Here is a 19,691-nt window from a genome sequence, read left to right on the forward strand (position 1 = left end):
AATATAAATAAGATTTTTATGGGAAATATTTGTTCTACTTCAAGGGAAAAAAACATTTTCAAGTATTTGATGGTTCAAGCGCTTTTAAAATGCAAATATCTCATAAGCAATTACAAATCAGTTAATCTGTTAATCAAAGCAGGTCTCTTAAGTTTACTTTGAGTACTTAAAAGTATTAAAATTTAGGTGTGTGTCTACTTTAAAATGTTGTACTTCAGAATGTTTTTCTCCAAATTTATTTAAATGTGATTTTTATATTTTTGGAGGGAGAGGAATGTTTATTTCCTTGATGCTCTTTATAATTTAAAATAGCATTTTATATTCCTTCTTAAAAATTAAATATAATGTACATTTCTATAGCACAGATTTATTTTTCCTACTCTATCCATGTAGAAGATCCTGAAAGGCAATATAGCATAGTAGAAATAATGTTTGAGTCAAAAAAAATCCTGACTCTTAATATGTTCTGGCCATTTTTAGCCATTAAAAATAGGAAAGACAATTTTTCTGAGTTTTCTTAATTGCAATATAGGGAGGAGGAGAAGGTAGTGGTGGTTTGGCTCACCTTACTGGAATGTTCTAAGAATCAAATTAGAGAATATTGATGGAAGTGCTTTGAAATCTAAAGTGTTACATACATGTAAAGAAAAGATGAAGGAAGAAGAAAAAATTGCGAATTGAGTTACAATCAGATCTTTTCGACTTGATTAATTAAACTTTTAGAAATATTAACTTTTCATTCCCCTCATTCATCCCTGCCTTCTATGACATCTTTCTGATGTCTACCATAATCTCCAGTGGAAACCCCAAGTCAAATATCAAAGCTCAATTTAAGATTTCATGCTTATACAGAGATTAGTGTCTCAGAAGAAGAAAGGCATAGAATTAGTTTTGTTTATAAAACCACAGGTAAATTCCAATTTTCTAAATCATTATTGAGAGATTGGACATCATCTTTGTTTTTCCTTTTTTTTTTTTTTTTTTTGGATTGGAAATATGAATCTATAATAATAAAACTTGAAGAGAGGCAGCATGGTACAGAGATTAGAGAACTGATCTTGAGTTAGGAAGAACTGGTTTCAAGCACTGCCTTTGATCAGTCACTTAAGTGGACATCTCTAAGCCACTTTTATTCCATTTTCTTCATTCTATTTACCCCCGGGCACTGTGCTCTGATTAGTAAATCAGGTTAAAAAAACAAACAAAATGTTTATTACATCTACTACATAGCATCTACTATGTGCTAGGTATTATGCTAAGCTCCTTAATGAAATATCACCAAATATTTTCTCTTCACAAGCCTACCATTGGGCTTTGATTAGTGATCTTTTTTTTTCTCTTACCAGGTCTTAACCCCCCCCCCCACCCCCCACCCCCCACCATGCTATTTCCTTTCCAACTCTAAGCCAGACTTATGCTATCACCCACTTTCAACTCTGCCTTCCTTATATGTGTTAACTTCCACTATTTAAATATCAGGTCCATGAAGGCAGTGGCTGTCTAGGAAAGCTGGTGTTAATCTTTATTTATAGAGAAAATGTCTGTCTAGCCTATGCTGATAAACTCAGGACCAGTTATAGATAAGCCTATAGATAGATGATCGATAGGTAGAAAATAGAGATGATGGATGGATGGATGGAGAATAGATGAAGAGATGTTTGTATGTATGTAGGCAGAAATGTATAGATACAAAGAAGAATATATGTGCTTTCAAATTATTATTATTATTAATGGCACTCTAGAGCTACTCTATTACAACCATTTCATAATGAAGCTGTATTAGATATCACTTTGACCTCTCAAGCAATCACCCTCCAAAAAAATTCTATGTACTGTCTATACCAATAGCTCAGAGTCACTTACAAATAAGCTTTGTATTGTAGTTTCATTGTTATTTGATAATGGACATATTACAAATCTTATGAAAAGATAACTCTGGAACATTTAGCAAACATTTATTTCCTGAGTAGATGTACCTACATCTTCACTTGGCTTGTCAGAATTGAAACTTAGTGTCAAAACTGATTTTAAACTTTTGCTCCAGGGCTGGGTCTCAAAACACATGTTCTACTATGATATTAAATATCTTAAACATGGAAGTAAAATAAACATTGCAATATGTTTGAAGAGGATATTTCTTCTCCTAGTCATCTTTGCTCTACATATTACATTTATTATCTTTAAAAATTCAGTTTCTTTTTATATTCACATAGAGAATATGGATGGCTATGAAATTACTGTCCCCTTGACAATTCATCTGATGAAAGCCTTTGGTGTAACTAAAAGAAAACATTATAAGGCATGTAGCTAACTCTGTTCATGTATTAAAAAGTCTATGTCTTCCTTGAAGAAGACATTTTTAATGAAGTCTTCTCTTGTAAGACCTTGTAAATTGCTTTTTATATAAAGAACACATATTTATTACCATGATAGATTCAGGTAAAATCTCTAAAGGCTATTTACATTTTAAAATAATTGGGAAGCAAATTATAGGATATGAACCTTGTATGGGTCTGTATTTAGGGAAATCTCAAAATCTCTTCTTTTTCATAAGAACTGTAAGGAATAAGCACCATGAAAGATAGCCTTAAATGAATTTTTAAGAACAAATTTAGTTGTGATGGTCTCAGACCCTGGGATACAAGGCTCTATGGTGAGATAGAATTGGAGATATTGATAGACTCCTGTTGAAAAGGGAGAAGAAAAAAAAAAAACAAAAAAGAAAAGCTGTCAGGATATCAAATATGTTTAGTTAATTTTAAAGGAATAGGACAGGTTTTATAGTCAATAGCGTTATTGAAGAGGAAATGCAACTGTTATGATCCTTTTTAGAAAAAAATAGAATACACAATTTTTAAATAATAAATTTTTCTTTTGTTTCCTTTTCTTTTTTAAATTTATTTTAATACCATTGCTTTATGAATCACGTTGGGAGAGAAAAATCAGAGCAAAGAGGAAAAATCATAGGAAAGATAAAAAAAAAACAACAACAAAAAAAAGAAGTGAATAACGTGTTAATTTACATTCAGTTTCCTTAGTTCTTTTTCTGGATGCAGATGGCATTTTCTATCCAAAGTCTATTGGAATTGCTTTGGATCACTGAACCACGGAAAAGAACCAAATTCAAGTCTTTCAGAGTTGATCATCATTCTTGCTGTTATTGTGTGCAATGTATTCCTGGTTCTGCTTGTTTCGCTTAGCATCAGTTCATGTAAATTGTTCTAGGCCTTTCTAAAATCAGCTTTTTCATCATTTTTATAGAAAAATACTATTCCATTACCTTCATGTAGCACAACTTGTTTGGCCATTCCTCTATTGATGAGCATTTACTCATTTTTCCAATTCTTTGGTACCACAAAAAGAGCTGCTACATTTTTGTACATGTGGGTCCTTTTCCCTCCTTTATGATTTCATTGGGATACAGACCCAGAAATGGCATTGCTGGATCAAAGAGTATATACAGTTTTATAGTCCTTTGGGCATAGTTCCAGATTGCTCTCCATATGTTTTTATTTTTCAAAATACATGCAAAGACAGATTTCAAAATTTACTCTTGAAAAACCTTGTGTTCCAAATTTTTCTCACTCCCTCCTACCTCTTCCAGACAGTAAGCAAGTCAATTTAGGTTAAACATGTGTAGTTTTTTTCTAAATAGAGTTTTACATTTATCATGCTGTGCAAGAAAAATCAGATCAAAAAAAAAGAGAAAAAAAAAACAAGAATAAAACAAGCAAGCTAACAACAAAAAATGAAAATACTATGTTGTGATCTGCATTCAGTCCCTATAGCTCTCTGTCTGAATGCAGATGGCCCTCTCCATCATAAGTGTATTGGAAATGGCCTGAATTACCTCATTGTTGTAAAGAGCCACATCCAAAGAGTTGATCATCACATAATCTTGCTGTTACTCTGTACAAAGTTCTCCTGGTTTGACTTACTTCATTTAGCATCAGTTCATGTGAGTCTCTCCCAGCCTTTTGATATCAGCTTATTGATCATTTGTTATAGAACAATAATGTTCCATTACATTCATATATCATAACTTATTCAGCCATTCCCCAACTGAGAGAAATCCACTCAGTTTCTAGTTCCTTGCCACTACCAAAAGGGCTGCTACAAATATTGTTGCCCATATGGGTCCTTTTTCCTTTTTTATGTTTCTTTTTTTGGGGGGGGAGGATATAGACCCAGTAAAGACACTGCTGAATCAAAGGTTATGCACAGTTTGCTAGCCCTTTAAGTAGAGTTTCAAATTGCTCTCCAGAATGATTGGATCAGTTCAAGACTCCATCAAAAAAGTATTAGTGTCCCAAGTTTTCCATATCCCCTCCAACATTGATCATTATCTTTTCCTGGCATCTTAGCAGTACGAAATGGTACTTCAGAGTTGTCTTAATTTGCACTTCTCTAATCAATAATGATTTAGAACATTTTTTCATATGACTAGAAATGGCTTTAATTTCTTCATTGAAAATTGACTGTTCATATCCTTTGACCATTTATCAGTTGGAGAATGGCTTGGAATGCACTATTTAGTTTAAAAGATAATTGAGTTGTGTTGGGAAGAACACATATGGTGGAGTCAGAATTTAGATTTGTATTTTAAATCCTACCCTTACTGGTTATATGGTTCTGAGGGAAGTTACTTCCTCTATAAAAACTCACTTTTTTTATCTGTGTAATAGAAATACTAATGTACATATTTCCTACCTAAAAGAAGAATTGAAAAAAGAATTTTGTTAGGAAATGTTTTAAACTGTATAGTGGTGTTGCTATCCATTATTATTAGTGTTGCTCATAAATTCCTCATTATTAAGAACCATTTTTATGCTTCAGAAATGGACAGACATTAGATCAGTGGCCAGTATATAATATTGATTGACATAATGAATTAGCCAAAAGTATATATAAGAACTTAATGTGTTAAGAATAATTTATTTGAGTATGAATAAAGTATTCATATCTGAATGTTTCAGCTTGTAGCATTGATTTAAACATTCATACTGTTTATCTCAGCATAAGGTTGGAAATGACCTTCTTTGTCTTGTTGAAGAACAGTCTTTATCATAATTTATATTTAATGTGGCAGCAATTAATGAATAGGTCTTCTCATTTTATTAGTATGTTATTCCATTTTTCTCTCATAATGTAGCCAGATAGATTTTCCTCAGAGACTTTCTACTTTGAGAATATAATGTGGTTAGCTGTTAACAGTTAAAGAATAATTGGGAGAATTTATGGGAGTGTCATTTTAGAAAAATAATGCAAAAACTTAGTCATTTGATACATGAGTATATGCAAATAAATAGATTTTTATATATTTACATATTCATTTGTCCCCTAAGATTTGAGTAAAACTTGGAATTATAAAATTCATGAGAGGGGCAGCTAGGTGGTACAGTGCCACCCTGAGGTCAAGAGGATTTGAGTTCAAATCTGACTTCAGACACTTCACACTTTCTAGCTGTGTGACCCTGGGCAAGTCACTTACCCCAATTGCCTCAGCAAGAAAAAAAAAAAGACTTTAAAATTCATGAGAGTGACTCTACATCTATTATCATTTTTAGATAATAGCAGAGTGCCATTTTTAACTTGGCTGAGGGTCTGTATCAAGCTACACAATATATGGATAATGTAAATATTTCAATTTGAGTGTTTTGTTATTACATTTGCACTAGATTAATTGAATCAATTTAATTTCTACTGGTAATATTGACAGTCATAAGCATTAAGGAGCCTAATTTTCATATGCCTTTTACATGCAAAGGACATTCTGGAGACAGCTCCAATAGCTCAGTGACTCATTAGCAATCAGAACTTCCCCCCTCTTTTTTATATTTGTTCAGTATATGACTTTCCTTTTTCAATACCTCAATAATGGAAGATCATGAGAATTGTTGATTTGGGAAGAACTTTATCAGTCATGTAGTCAAATCATCTGTCATATTATTTTTGAAGGGGAATGATGAGGGACAAAGCTAAGAAAAGAAGTTTTTTGGATTTGGTTTGTTTTTGTTTTGGGGAGATGAAACACTTGTAGTTCTTTTACCCCATTCTCAGACAACAAGGTTTAGACTTCAATGCTGAAGTTTTATACTGTTACAGCTTTGGGGAAGGAAAAAATGTAATAGCTATAGTAAGGAACTTCACATATCATCTAGGTGGGGCCTCTTATCTTGTTAATAAAGTTTCAGAGCTTTAAGAGACTGTTAATTAAGGTCCCAAACCTGGTTAATGGCAGATCCAAGATCCATTGACCACATTCTTCATAAAATGCAAAATGAATCCTTTATTTTAGATATATTTGAACTAGAGCCAAATAAAATAGGATTCTCTCACCATTTTAACATTATTTCCACTAATGCCACTTAAATTAGATTACATTGGCCATTAGATTATATGAGACAAGATATAACCCAAGTTAAGGTTGTAGTCTCCCAAAGCCTATGGTCATTTACAAATGGCCTACTCTTTAGGCAGGCCTCCAGCATCCTATATTTTAGTAATTTATTTTTAATCTATGAAGAACTGTACATTTAAACCTACTAAATTTTATCTTAGTTATATTCATGTTTCTAACCTGTCAAAAAATTTTCAAGCTTATTTCTGTCATGAGCACATAATTAGCTAGTCTTCCAGGCTTTCTGTCCAATTTCATAAGCTTATTTCATTGACTTCATGTCCTTCCCATGGCTTGTCAAACTAGAGACTACCATCAGTTCTTTAATTAAGGTAGTTTGTAATTAATAAGCATATTACTTGCATTTCTGCATCTATCCACAACTATACTATAAGATATCTTGCCAAATACCGATCTCTTTAATGTTATTGACTTTTTATAAATTAATATTCTGTACAATACACTTGCCACTAAAATTAGCCTGAAAATTACTTGCTTCTTAATTCTTTTGGAACAGAGTTGGATTTGGACTCAGATTGTCTGAATTCAGCCCTCCGTTTTGATTCTTATTATTGAATCATTGAGCAATTTGCTTAGCCTCTAGTTTATCTGTAAAAGGAGAGAATTTAACTGGCTGGTCTCTAAGGTCCTTTCCAGCCCTAAATATATCATCCTGTGATCTAGAGAATCATCTATAGATCTAAAAAATCATCATAATGAATTACTCTTCTTCTATAGTGCTGGAAAAGTAGTCTGTGTTTTATAACTGTTTTGAATTGGATTCTGGGTGAATGGAAATTTACAATATTTGCCAAATGAAGTGACGACACATTTTTAAATACCACTTCCTCCCAAGTCAGCTTTTGTTTTTCATTTTTGTGACTAAGTGGTTTTTTATTTTAGGAAAAGTGGGCTTCTGTTCATTCAGTGTTTAAAATTTTAAATTGCTTTTTAAAGGTTAAACAGTCTCATGTACAATGGAAAGTGTACTGGATCTGATGGTCTCTGTTCTTCTGAAGCCTGTTACCTAATAGCTATGTGACTGATCAAATCATCTTATCGCCCTGGGGCTCTGGTTCTTGTACTATAAAATAATGGTTTAAATTAAATATTTTCTTAATCTCTTTTAAGGTCTAGAATTAAGTTGTTGTTAGTTTTGTATTTGTTTTTGGCCAAAAAAACCTACAAAATTGTCAGAATACTTATCTGCCTATGAATCTCCTCATTGGTACTTCCCTTTCCACAAAGCTTCCACCATTTCCCTCTCCAGTTCTTCATACTATCATTGCTTCCTAAAATAGCATATATTGACTTATCTGTACATGTGCTAAACTGTCCAATAATCTGATATAAGATAATTATTGTTTTGTTTTAGTCTTCTTATCCCTATTATAATGACTTGGACATTGGAAGCATTTTTAAAAATTCCTTGAACTTTAGGTATTTATATAAAAGTGATGATAATTGATGAAGTGCAAAAAGGAATTAGTTGTCCCTTAAAATTTTCATTTACATTAAATGCAATTTCCTTTTCCATTAAAATTGTTAAATTTTGCTAAAAGGAATTTTTCAATTCTATATTACATTCATTTAAATATAGAATGGATTGTCTCATTAATTATATGCCTGCTATTCATGGCCCCTCTAGAACTAACTTTCTGCATTGATAAACATTATTTTATAGGCATTACCAGAAAATTGGGTTAGAATTAAATTTACAGAAACTATTAAAAGCTATTATTAGCAAAGAAAAAATTTTAGCTCATTTTAAGCTCATTTTGAATTTCATTTATTTGATATTTTTTAAATTTTACTCAAATATCCCATTTCTTTCACAATATCTATTCTTCTAGAGTTGTAACTTCTCATTCATTCCTGGAAAATAATGGATCATCCGTTCAGTCATTCAATAAATATCTCTTACACATTAAATATATGTCATGTGCTGTCCTAGGCATTAGGATAGATATAATAATCAGAACTTAGTTCTTTGCACCAACAAACTTAGACAATGATATAGCGAGTCTATGTGATACATTCACAGAAAAATATGGTACACATTAGAAAATGATTTGTGGATAAGAATAGTATCAGGTAACAGTGAAGACCAGAGGAGAGCAGTATTATCACTTTCTTGGGAGATATGTAATACTGATCTATTTAGAGATGCCTAGTTGTTAGATGGAATTCTTAGGTCTCCTTACCAATTCTATATTACAATATTTAAAGCCAGAAGAGACCAGAAGATTCCCATTATTTCATTTCACAGATTAGGAAACTGTGACCTAGAGAAGTCAGAAATTTTCACAGTGTCATGAAGTACTCAATGATAGAATCAGTATTTTGCCTCCAAGTTGAGTGCTCTTTTCATTATCCCATGCCTCAGCTATTTAAGAGAACCTAAAAGTCCATCACTGAATCCCAATATCAGAAGACAAATAAATACTTTCCCAAATCTTAGGAACTCTGCAAGCTTAATGTCACTAATAGGCAATTTTCCCAAATTCATTCTTTAGTATTGATTTGACAGCATTGTGTTTTATTGTTTGTTAATTTTTCGAGATGCATCCTAAATGGATACTGGAAATTAGCTAAGCATCTTAAAAAAATAAGAAGTTTTAAGTTTTTTGTTTTTTTTTTTCCCTGAGTATTCACCCTTAAATTTAAATTCAGATTGCACTTGAATCTCACTAAACTTTTCTTTACAATAAATGACAGTTCACTAGAATGCAAAGCAATCTAGAGCTGTATGCAGAGGTACATGAGAATAAGCTAATACTGAGACACTGGATTAGGCCCAGCAATCCTATCTTGTGTCATTTTTTCAATAATTTAGGGTCTGACAGACATAAATGATATCTCTTGAGATATCATGGTATCTTATATTTACAGCTAGAAAGACCCTTAAAGGCTATGTAGTCCAAATCATTTTACAGACATGTTAATGATAGATTGTACACCTTTAAAGACTTATGGAATGCACATTACTGCACATGTTTTGGTTTTTCTTCTAGGTAAGGGAGCGACTGAGGGTTTCTTTAGAAAGAGTCTCTGCACTGGAAGAAGAACTAACAGCTGCTAACCAGGAGGTAACCTCACCCACTTTCTCCCCTTTTGAGGTTCAGTATTGCTAACAAATGGCCTTTGTGTTTTCCATCATTTTTATTACAACTGTCAACAAGAAAAAAAAAATAAATTACATGCAGGCAAGGCCACCGAACAAAGTATACTGGAACAAACTGTCAGAGTTGGATGTTTTTTGATTCCTGCTTTATTCAGATCTGTTACCAGGAGAAGACAAGAGAGGGGAAAAACCAAGAACTAGTGACAAGAATCCCACATTTCTTTACTTTTCCATACACAGGAATTCACTAAGGTTTTAGCTCAACACAATTCACTTTAAGCAAGACAACACAAGCCCTAAATTGGAATTCATTTCAAACATTGTTATATCATAGATGTGACAGTAAAAGTATTTAAATGTTACATATGGAATAAACTCTACAAGCTGTTATAAAATATGTTTTCTCTTAGGTCCCGGATTTCTTATTTTACCAAAGCATGAGATGCTATTGAATCCCCTTCAGGTTATAGTATTGCTGTCATCTCCAATTGTAATAATATTTACAAATGATGGGTTATACATAAATAGTCTCAACAATCCTTACCTAGGAACTACTATTTTATGTTACATGTGTTAAATTCCAAAGGATGTTTTCATCTTTAGCTCTGTATACTCAGAGATTTCCTTATATGTCATTACAGAATCTATAATGCTAAAGAAAAACTCTGAGAGTTCACTCAAATATAAGCCGAGAGTGAATACCACATGAGAATTAAACAAAACTACTTTTAATGCATCTTGTTTAATAATTACTCTCATAATCAAACTGATGCTTCAATGTATCAGAATATTAAAAAAAACTCACAAAAATTTTATTTTGCTCTAAAAACATTATGTTACTCTGGGTCTAGTCTCTTAATTCTTAGCAGAATGAGGTTTTATTGAATAAAATATATTTCTTTTTAGTAGTTTCCCCAAGGATATTCAACATCAGATGAATGTATCTTGAGGTCTGTTTCTCTTCCATATATACAATGTCATTTATTTACTCAGAGAACAGAGAATATAATATTGATGCCTTATTGAGATTTCAGAATAATTCTTTCACACTTCCTTTTTTTTTCTAGTACTTTTATTCATTCTTCAGCTTCATAAATTGGGAACACATAAAAATGTTTAATAAGAAATTTCAATTATCCACATAAATTTTTCATATTTTTCACTTGAGTAATTAATTGATGGTTTGTGATCATCAAATATTATTAAATATTAAAAATTTTAAATAACCATAATAATAGTAATAAATAATAATTGATAATATATATTTGTATTTGGCATGTGTCTATGGATTAGAAGTTACTTTATTATACAATATTATAAAAATATAAAAAAATAAACATAGGTAACATTATCTTATTAGAATATTTATTAATTTATGATTATAATATAATAGAATCATCTCAAAGAGGCCATATTTATTTATCTTTTAACTTTTACTAAAGTGGAAGATAGACGAATCAACTGCAATTATTAGAAGTAAATTTCTCCCTCATCCCAGATGTATCTGAAAATAGCTTAATTAAGAATAGACTGTGTTTTTGATATTTCCAATGGTTTTCTATTCCATATTTCATTTATGCTAGAAGTAGTTATTGGTGAAGAGAAATTTAATATACTGCTATTCCAGGAAAGAAGCATTGAAAACATTAGGAACACAGCAAAACCTTACCCATTTTAAAGTTAGTGTAGTGTAGAAGAAAAAAAGTTGGACTTCAAAAAACTGGGTTCAAATTCCAAGGCTTATAAGTTATTAAATGTTCTATGATCCTTAACAAGTATTTTAACTTTTTTGAGCTTCAGTTTCATCATTTGCAAAATGCAACTAACGATTCACCAATCATGTGTAATTGAAAAAAATATATATACAAAAACTCTAAGAAAGAGGAGGAGAAAAAATGAAGATAATAGCATAATGAAGAAACAATTGAAGAAGTCCAGACAATCAAAAGAAACAGAAGGTATTGAGATCAATTTAGTAGAACAAAAAAGTATTTTTTCTCTAGCCACAGTGAGAAAAAATAGATCAAAGAAAGGCTAGAACTGTTGTTTCTAGTTAAGGGTATCATGAAAGTACTGATCCACTCATCAGCCTTCTGTTTTCTCACCAATGAAAAAAAAACTGGAAAATAAAGAAAACATAAGATGATTAAAAATTTAATGCCCAAGAAAATTAAGGAGATAGTAAAAATGTACTTAGATGTCTTTGATGAGTTGAAGTCATTTGACTCAAATGAATTAAGATCCTTAGAGACTGAACTGGGTAGATGTGATTACTGAGCCACAGCCAATTCGCTTTAAAAGAGCATTAAGAATGAGAGTTATTCCAGAATTTGAGAAGGACAAATATTGTTCCAGCTTTCAGCACAGTGATAATCATTCTGAAAACTTTGCATCCCTCTGTGTATCTTTCATTTCCAACAAAATTTTGAGTGATAACTCATTAATATCCAGAAAAGGAAGATAATGTGGGTTCAGTAAAGAGTAGGTAATGTGAGACTAACTATATAGTTGACTAGCTGATGTTTAGGTAAATTATATAAATTTGGTTTGCTTGGATATTATCGTAAAGTATTTTAAAACATTTCTCAGGCTGTTATTATGGAAAAAATAAATGAAATATTTTTACAATGAGATAGCTTCTAAACTGAGTATTTAAATTCAAAAAATAGTCATGAATGATTTAATATAAATTTGAATCCTAGGTGAAGGTCTCCAGTGGAATATCCTAAGAATTCATGCTTGGACTTGTAATATGTTAAAAAAATAGTTATACATACACATACACATGAATATATATATGCATATATATAGGCATATATGCATATCTGAATATATGTATATATAAAAGACCTGAAGAAAATAGTTGTATGCATATATGTTTTATTTACATATTGCAGATGAACTTCTCTTTTCTCAATTTCTGAGAATTAAAAAATATTCTTTTTAATATTTATGTATATGTACATATAATTTTATATCTGTATAGCATAAATTATAGTGGTGACATGCTTATCAGTGAATACCCAATCAGGAAGAAATGAAAGATCCATTCAGGATTTGGTGTAACATTCTGCACTATTAAGATTTTCCTGAATCTTGAGGCATATCTAGCATATTAGCTATCCTTGCAAGTTTTGTGTCATTTGATAAGGGTATTCCCTCTTTAGGTGCTGAACACAATCCATTCATGCCTTTTCATCTTATATGACTTGTTTTTTCTTTTTTATCTTTTTATGAATCCTATATAAATCACAAACATTCTAGAGACCTTGCTCTGATTCTTTTGACCAGTTTTTCCATCATTGGATTGTTGTCGCCTATCTTTTCCTAAAGCTTTATATGAGCAGCCCGATTCCTTTTTCAGGCATCCAGGACAATAATGATGTTCTTTATTCCACATTTTGAGTACCAATCATTTTTCTAATATTTTGCAACCTAATTACATATAATTAGAATTGTTCTAGTGCCCTTTAGGTCATCTGAAATTTTACTTATGTGAATCAGATGTAACCTGATTTACAACATAGGACCTTGGAAGAGCATTTCTATTATAAAAGATATTTGCAGCAATAAACCCTTTAAGCTAATTGAAAATGCTATCTGACTCCCCAAACTATCTACCCAGAACTAGCTGAGTTCAGTTTTTGTGTGACCATTGTTGTCAGAAATTAACTTTTGTGCATCTCATTAACATTGATCACAGTGGGCACCTACAGGTTAATTTTAGAATAGCTGTATTTACATATATGCTGACAACATATTTAGAGTAAATATTATTCATTCTCGTTTTTGAGATGAGGAAACCGACACTTATCCAAAACTGAGACTTGATCACTGTCACATAGTTAATTATGGCAGAATCAATGACAGAACTCTTTTGTTTCTATGCCAGTTCTTTTCCTCCCTCAGTAGACTGTTAACTGTCCTCAAATGTAACTATATATAAAATTTAATTTTATAAAACTCTCATACATTAAGTATAAGTTGTTTTTAAAACTTGTAATTGTTTTTAAGGATGTGATCCAAAGAAACAGCCAAACAGTATATACTATATACTGCTATATAGAAGCTTCCTTTGTTGCAAAGAATTTTCTAAGTATCTTAAAATTGAAAGACCTAGGGAAAAGTCACAGCAAAGAAAAGCCACAAGAAAAGAGAATTGATATATTGGGCTCAAAATTTCATTCTTCTCTAACATCAGCCCACATAATTTTCATAATTTTTAAGTGAAAGAATGGATTACTAAAGTAATCTTGTCAAATCAATTGAAGGAACACTTCTCAATAAACATGCAATAAATCTTTGTTTAAGAGGTTTCTTCAAAATGAATTTTATAGTACAAGAAGGAGAATTAGTGCATTAGTTACAAATCTGTTGACAGCTTTATGTTGTTTTAATTCACATGCTTATTCTAGACACAGATATTATATACTATATATTTCCAAGGAAAAATGGCATTTCCTATTATATCCTTTCATACATGTCCATCAGCAGCTATGCCCCATAAAATAAATTGAAAAGCAAAGGACAGCTTGAACTCTTAAATGCCATTTACATTTGGACCATATTATACAACCATGCAAAATTAATTTAAATATTTATATCAAGAATGAAAGCTAGTTTCTTTCTAACTTGAAATTAACTCTTCTGGACTAATTGTTTTATATATATATATATATATATATATATATATATATATACAGAAACTATGTCCATATTGTATAAATTTAACATTTTTTATTAAACATTTATTTTCTGTAGTTTTCTTCTAGCTATTAAGTTTTGGTTCACAGCTTCATTCATCTGGTGGATGGATCTCTAAGACTGATCATTTTGATTACTCCCTACAGTGGTGCAGAAGAAAACTTACTGGTCTTTTTTTTTTATCTTGTGAAGTTCATGTCTCTGGCTTTCCTTAAATTTTCCCTAGAGGATCTCTCCAGTGCACTAGAAGCATTCTACCAAATCTTCTTAACATTTAGTTGATAACAGTGCAAAATTTATCAATCTGTTATCCATTACTCTTATTGCATGGCTAGCCTATTTCCTTGTCTGGTCTTATGAGTTGATATAATTTTCCTCATGTGGAACAGGAAAGGGTTGGGTTGCTTATGTGATTGCTTAAGTCTTATAACTAAATATGCTATCATCACAACTCTCTTATCAACAAGTCATATTTGATAACAAAATGCACCCCACTTAAACACTGGCATACTTTTTTTTCTGTTGTCCTTTGGATTACATATGTGTGTCAAACATAAAGCATCACTTAGATGACACTGATATTAAAAAAATAAACTCTTATACTCTTGTAACAGAGAGCGATCTGAGGTAATTGAAATCATTGCTTACTTCCCCAAATGCAATCTGCACCAATCCTTTCCTCTTACTCATTTCTAAATGCATTTTGTTGTCTCTTTGAAATGGCTTGCCAAGGAATATGTAATTAATGGACTTAGCTTAAAATATTTGTAACAATTTAGGTGATATCCTATGTCCATCTGCTTAGTTTACCCTATGTGGATTGTTAAGCTGGTCTCTTTTGAATGTGAATTTCATACATGTGTATATGTGTGTATATATATATATATATATATATATATATATATATATGCATACACACCACACACACATATACATGTATATATATACATAATAGCATTTTATTTTCCCCCAGAAGCATTACAAATAAGTTCAGCATTCATTTTTACAATATTTTGAGTTAACAAATCTGTATTAAGAAGGCAGATATTTTGATGTAGTTTATATATGTGCTATCATGTAAAACATATTTCCATCTTTATCACAGTTATAAAAGAAGAAATAGATCAAAAGGGAAAAACACACAAAAAATAATAAAGTAAGTAAAAAAAAATATGCCTTGATCTGCATTCAGTGTTCATCAGTTCTTTATCTGGGTATGGACAGCATTTTTCATCATAATTCCTTTAGACCTGTCCTGGATCATTGGATTGCTGAGAATAGTTATGTCATTTATAGCTGATCATCCCAAAATATTGCTGTTACTTTGTACATTGTACATTTTACTTTATATTAACTCATGGAAGTCTTTCCAGGTTTTCTGAAAGCATCCTACTTATCATTTCCCCCAGTACAATAATATTCCATCATAGCACAACTTACTCACCTATTTCCCAACCAATGGGTGTCTTCTCAATTTCCAGTTCTTTGCCTCCAGAAAAAAAAAAAAAAAAGCTGCTATAAATATTTTTTGTACATAGATCCTTTCCCTCTTTGTTTTGTTTGTTTGTTGTTGTTGTTGTTGTTGTTTTTGAATTTCATTGAGGAAGTTTTTCATAGTCTAATTTAATCAAACTAATTTCTCTTTCCCGGCCTCTTCCCCCCATATGTGTTTGTGTGTATGTACATATGCATATATAGATAGATAGATAAATACACATAAGTGTGTGTATTTTTGTATACACACATGTGCATGCACACACACACACACAAAATCTGGAGAATATTTCCTTGTACTTGGAATTCCTCTACTACATAGACTTTTATTCATTTTTATCTCATTAGACATGCAATGAGTAAGTGTTTGCTACACATCAAATAATGTGTTTGGACACTGGGGATACAAAGACAAAAGTAAAACAAACCTTTCCCCTAAGGAGTTTATATTTCATTGGCAGAAAATTCATAAATACTTATATATGAAATAGAGGGAATCTCAAAAATTTTGGGGTACTTTTACATTTCAATAATACTAAAACATTTGTAATATCTTGTATATGCAAAATGATTTCTGGAAGATGGCATTAACAGCAGGTAAAATGTGGGAAGGAAGGATAGGATCTCTGGGGAAGCTAGCAATTGAAATGAGTCTTTAAGCTAGAGAAATTCACAATACAAAGATGCTGGAGGGATAGTTTTTCTAGTATATGGGACATGCAGAGGCCTCAAGAAGGGAGTTGAAATATTCAGCATGAAAAACAATGATTAAAGCAGTTTGACTACCTCAGAGTTCATAAAAGAATAAATTTTGGAAACATTGGAGGCTTTTTTAAAAAAAAAAACTAAACATTTTTATTGGATTTTGGATTGTACTTGTGTACTTGGAGTCTTGTAGTGAGACAAACAGATGGTCATACCGATAACAAACTGAAACCTCATGGTGTGTGTTGTCTTGATGTGTGTGTTCTGGGAGATTTATTCCTCTGTATTATACCAAATCATATCTGTGTTGGTAACCTGTATAGTTTTTGTTGTTTCACTATCTAATTGTTGATCTGGCCAAATTCAACTTCTTTTTCAGCACAATTAAAAAATGAGAATATCTAATGTCTCAAATATCACTTTAAAAAGAGGGTGATCTGTGCAATTCTCTTTTTTCTAACTAAAGAATATAAATCCTTTAGATGTTAAACCCAAAGATTGCTTTAATTGATCTTTTGGAGAATAGCTGCCTTAAACATTTACACTATGCTTGAATTTTCATTTCTACTCTAACTTTCAGTATTTTTGGCTATATATTTATAATAATTAATTGGTGTCAAACTGTATACTTGATTGCGTTAAAGCACATGCCAAAGTCATGAAAGCTATATGGCTCTGATGACAAAGAATATGACTTAAGTAAGATAGACCTTATTTTTTCTCCTCCATGGATTTAAGGACTTGAAGATTTCCCCCATTTGTTGTATATGTGTGTATACACACATTCATACGTATATATATGTATTCATAGCATATATACATATACACATGCATATATACATACATAAATATATGCATATATGTACATAATCAAATATATACATACATGTATAAATAGTATTTTTCCAATCATATGTAAAGGTTATTTTTAATATTCATTTTTATAAGGTTTTGAGTTACATGTTTTTCTCCCTCCTTTATTTTCTCCCCAAGATGGCAAGAAAATTGATATCCTGTTCACTAATTATTAAAAAAAAATTGATGAGAACCTACATGGTAGAATAGTAAGAGGGAATCCTCATCAGGAAATCTAGGGGAAACAATCATATTAAGTTACTTTTCTGATGTAAGTTGGCATAGGAAGAAAAAACAGAGAAGTCTGTGAATATTGAAACTTTTGGGCTGGCCAGAAGTATTGTGTGGGGAACATTTCATTCCAAAGAACTGTTGAGTAGAAGGGTAGGAAGAAGTCCAATATGCAGCACAATCTAAAGTTGTGTTCCGTGCAGGAAAGAGGTACCAAATCACAGCTTTATGGATCACTGTCTAGTTCCAGGTCATAGACTTAAGGCACAGTGGGAGAGGGATATGGGAATTGTATTCCAGGATTAGGAGCATTTGCAGGCCTTAGCAGCTATTTCAGAAGAAAGAAGTAGCTATGTGGATTGGACTCCAGGAGAGGAGCCAGTTCTCAGTTCCAGTATCTAGCCCAATCTTAACCCTACTTAGAACAGCTGAGGCAGGAATCCCATTCAAATGAGTTTTATCACCAAACCAGTAAAACCCTCCATCTAGCTACTAGTGTTTGGGTCTAGTACAAATCCAGTACAACTCAGCCAAGTCCACAGGTGTATTGCTCAGACTAATCCCAGATCAGCAATTTGCAGATTTCAGACCACACAAGAATAGTGATTAGACTTTTCTCTGGTTAACTACTTCAGGTACACTCAAAGCTTCAAGCTGTCTCTGGGATTCAAAAATTACACAACACTCAATACCCCAAAGAAGCAGCAACAGAATTAGCCCAAATCTTCTCATCAGAAGCCTGGCCCCAACATAAACTCCAAAATAAAGAAGTAGAGTGGAAGAATAATTAAAGATTCAAACGAACAGAAAAGAATCCCACTATAAAAAGTTATTATTATGATAGGGATGCTCAGACAAATCCAGCAGCAGGTAATGAGTCCAAAATATCTCCAAGCAAAGCCTGAAAGAAAAACACAAGTTGGGCCCACATTCAAGTATAATTCCTAGAAAAGATGAACCAAGAGTTGTTGATGTTGTTTAATAGGTAGAATTAGGACACTAGAGGAAAAACTAGAAAATTAATAATAATAATAATAATAATAATTAGCATTAATATAGTACCTTAAAGTTGTCAAAAACCCTTTAAAATAGTCTTATTTCATTCTCTTGACAATCATGGAAGGTGGGTGCTATCATTATTATTATTATTATTTTACAGATGAGAAAAGTGAGGCAAAAACTTTAGGTGAATTTCCCAGGTTGACATAACTGCTAAGTATCTGAAGCAGGATTTTAATTCAGACTTAAGGATTCTAAGTCTAGTACTAATTCTACTACATCATTTAGTTGCCTGTGGAGTGATGGGGAGGGGTCAAGAAATGAGAAATAATGAAGAATAAAATAAAAAGGAAACAAATAGCTTTGCACAGAGCATAAAAAAACTTGATCAAAATAACATAGTCCTTGCAAATCAGAATGGTCCAAATAGAAACTAATGATTCTATAAGAAGATAAAGAACCTTAAATAAAACTCAAAAACTGAAGAAAATAGAGGAAAATTTAAGTTGTCTTATAGTACAAACAGTTGACCTGGAAAATAAATGAATGTAAAACAGTTTAAGACTCATTGGACTGTGTTGACTATGCTCTCCAAAAAAAGTTTAAACTTAATTTTTTACGAATAAATTAAAGAAAGCTTCCCATATTTCTTTGAATCAAGGGGAAATTGCAAATAGAAAGAAAATTACAAACAAAAACTCTCAGGTGCATTATATCAAAAATCCAGAATTTCCATATGAAAGAAAAACATTATAAGAATTAACATAAAAGAATTCAAGTACCAAGAAACCACAACATGATTTAACAACTATAACTATGAAAGAGTAGAGAGTTTAGGATTTTTAACTAATTAGCATAATGAGGAACCAATATTCCATAAGACTCATGTTGAAATATATTATCCATCTCTTGATAGAGAAATAAGAGATGCAGAATATAGAATGACTTTTTTTAACCTAAGGAAATTTGTTTTGTTTAACATGTAAATGCTCCTAATAATGGTTTTATTTTTCCTTATTTTTTATTTGGAAGTGAAAACAGATTTTATGCTACCTAAAAGAAGAAAAAAATAACATAAAATACAATTGAAAATAAACATTAAAATATTAAAGACCCGCAGTAGGGTGAATGATTCTAGTATCTTTAACTAATTTATTAATTAATTATTAATTAATAATA

General features: G+C 31.4%; 1 protein-coding gene across 14 annotated transcripts in view; it reads left to right on the forward strand.

Moving 5' to 3' along the window:
• Positions 1 to 19,691, forward strand: part of PPFIA2 (PTPRF interacting protein alpha 2) — a 678,249-nt gene that overhangs the window by 471,156 nt on the left and 187,402 nt on the right. For 13 of the 14 annotated variants that reach the window (XM_031938557.1, XM_031938559.1, XM_031938554.1 and 10 more), the window contains exon 6: positions 9,415 to 9,489. The exons of the other annotated variant lie outside the window; for it this stretch is intronic. In XM_031938557.1, the coding sequence (XP_031794417.1) occupies positions 9,415 to 9,489 (75 nt within the window). The remainder of the gene's footprint in view (positions 1 to 9,414; positions 9,490 to 19,691) is intronic. 14 annotated transcript variants of the gene reach the window in all.

This window comes from Sarcophilus harrisii, chromosome 5, assembly GCF_902635505.1.
Source record: "Sarcophilus harrisii chromosome 5, mSarHar1.11, whole genome shotgun sequence".
NCBI classification, from domain to species: domain Eukaryota; kingdom Metazoa; phylum Chordata; class Mammalia; order Dasyuromorphia; family Dasyuridae; genus Sarcophilus; species Sarcophilus harrisii.